This window comes from Colletotrichum tamarilloi, assembly GCF_030869305.1.
Source record: "Colletotrichum tamarilloi strain Tom-12 chromosome Unknown Scaffold_440.1, whole genome shotgun sequence".
Lineage (NCBI taxonomy): Eukaryota > Fungi > Ascomycota > Sordariomycetes > Glomerellales > Glomerellaceae > Colletotrichum > Colletotrichum tamarilloi.
The window spans coordinates 1-2,062 of NW_026849822.1; the positions used below are offsets into that span (position 1 = coordinate 1).

General features: G+C 52.8%; 1 protein-coding gene across 1 annotated transcript; it reads left to right on the forward strand.

Moving 5' to 3' along the window:
• Window positions 1–43: 43 nt before the first annotated feature.
• On the forward strand, window positions 44–1,982 carry CTAM01_17247 (uncharacterized protein; the record flags this gene model as incomplete). The annotated part of the gene is made up of 2 exons (XM_060533234.1): window positions 44–780; window positions 1,088–1,982. 2 exons carry the CDS (start codon window positions 44–46, stop codon window positions 1,980–1,982), a joined length of 1,632 nt encoding a protein of 543 aa, XP_060372188.1.
• Between the last annotated feature and the right edge of the window lie 80 nt (window positions 1,983–2,062).

Here is a 2,062-nt window from a genome sequence, read left to right on the forward strand (position 1 = left end):
CGATCGGCGCAAGGATGGTGCTCAAGTGAGAAGCACCTCTTCAATGAGGACATTGGAGGCTCAGAGCCTGGGAGAGGCTGCAAACACGGTGTTCGATTCGCCGGGTGGCGCCCGGATCACTTTTTCTGCGTCTGGTGACCGGCAAGGCCAAAACTATTGGGGAATTCCTGTTAGTGCCATGTTGGGGATCTACATGGAACAAAATACGGTTTCGAAACTGCACCTCACTGGAATCTCCCTGGAAGGCGATGTGTACGCCAATGCGGACATCGAACTGTTTGCTGTGAACATCCCGGGGACATTGAGTACGCCCAGCCCGGTACAGATTCAGCCGGAGGATAAGAGGTTTCAATTTGGTTATGGAGACCCTTCCCTCTTGGGTCGGATGGACAACCCCCGGACGAAGGAATTGACGTCTGCTGAGTTTAGCGCACTGGCTCAGGATAGCAGCATTTTTGAAGCCTCGTTGCACAGCGACAAGTCTAGTCGTGCTGTGGTTTGTGAGGCCAAGGGTACTGGGGTGAAGCCTATCTGTCACCAGAGTGGCAGGGCTACGATGCTGCTTTCTAAGCGATCCGTTGACTCGTCTACGGCATATCACGTCTGGAAGATGTCGGCCAGGTGGTACTGGCGTGTGAACCATTCGCTCAGCTTGTCAGCCGTGAAGGAGAAGAACGGTGTTGTGTTGGACTACAACTCTGTCTTGTTTATGGGTGTGCGCCCGACTACGGAGACTACCCTCCATGGTGTAAAGAGCGAGGGCGGTGGCAACACTGGAGCGTTCGGATACCTGGAAAGTTTCCGTGTTACTTTATATTTGCGGCGGGGGATGATTTGAAGCGTTAAATTAGTTTGCATGTAGTCTAGAAACGGAGCGATTTGGCTTTGCAATTGAGTTACTCGTCTAAAGTAAGAACGTGCTGAACTGTGATCTTGATATGGTACGGGGTGCCGCCCTCATCTCATCAGCGGCGTGGGCTTTATGTAGTCACATGTGTTGACAGGGTTAACGCTGCATCGCCTGCTTGACACCCTCAAACGAAGGAAGCAATGCTTAAGTTCCACGCTACCGTATCCGGTGCTACAGGGATTCGACGAAAGGCTGCCTCGGCATCAGCAGCATAGTCGTCAGCCAAGGGAAAAGGAGGCCGTGGACGACATATGAAGACGCTCGAGAGTCGCTCAAGCCGTCTGTCGGGGGTCGTGCGCATCTGCTGCTCTTCATCGCAATGTCTGCTGGCGACATACGTTACAGCCTAGTTGACTCGGCAGAATCGATGTCCAATCTACTCACGTTAATACAGAATCTTCCGCTCGGTCTACCGTCGCTCTTTTTAGACCTGGAAGGCGTGAGTCTCTCTCGGAATGGCTCCATTTCACTGATTACCGTCTTTGTTCTGCCCCGAAGTCACGTCTACCTCGTCGACATCCACACCATGCAGTCTACAGCATTCTCGACCGCGGTTGGAGGAACAACCTTCAAACACATTCTTGAGTCTCCGGACATCACCAAAGTCTTTTTCGATGTCCGCAATGATTCTGACGCCTTGTTTCATCACTTCCAAGTGAAGCTGAGCGGCATCGAAGACGTGCAGCTGATGGAGAACGCAGCTCGCCCGGGCGGGCGACGGCGATATCTGAATGGATTGGATAAGCGTATCGCATCGTACGCACCTTTGTCACCCGAGGAGAAGGCTCGCTGGAAGGCCGCCAAAGAAGCCGGGCTCAATCTGTTCCATCCTAGAAGAGGAGGATCATACGAAGTCTTCAACTCGCGACCGATGTCTACACCCATCGGAATCTACTGCATCAACGACGTGCGATATCTGCCCCACTTGAGGGAGGCATTGTGGCCGCAGCTTGATGATGTCTGGCGGCAGAAAGTGGGGGAGGAGACAAAGAAACGTATCTTGGAATCGCAGAGCCCATTTTACGAGCCGCAGTCGGAGACTAAAAAGTTTGGGCCATGGGGTAGAGCTTGAGTCTATCAGGAACTAATGTACTTCTTTCGACGAATGCTGTCGGAATTGCCAACCATGCCGTCGTTCCGGAACGAGCTATG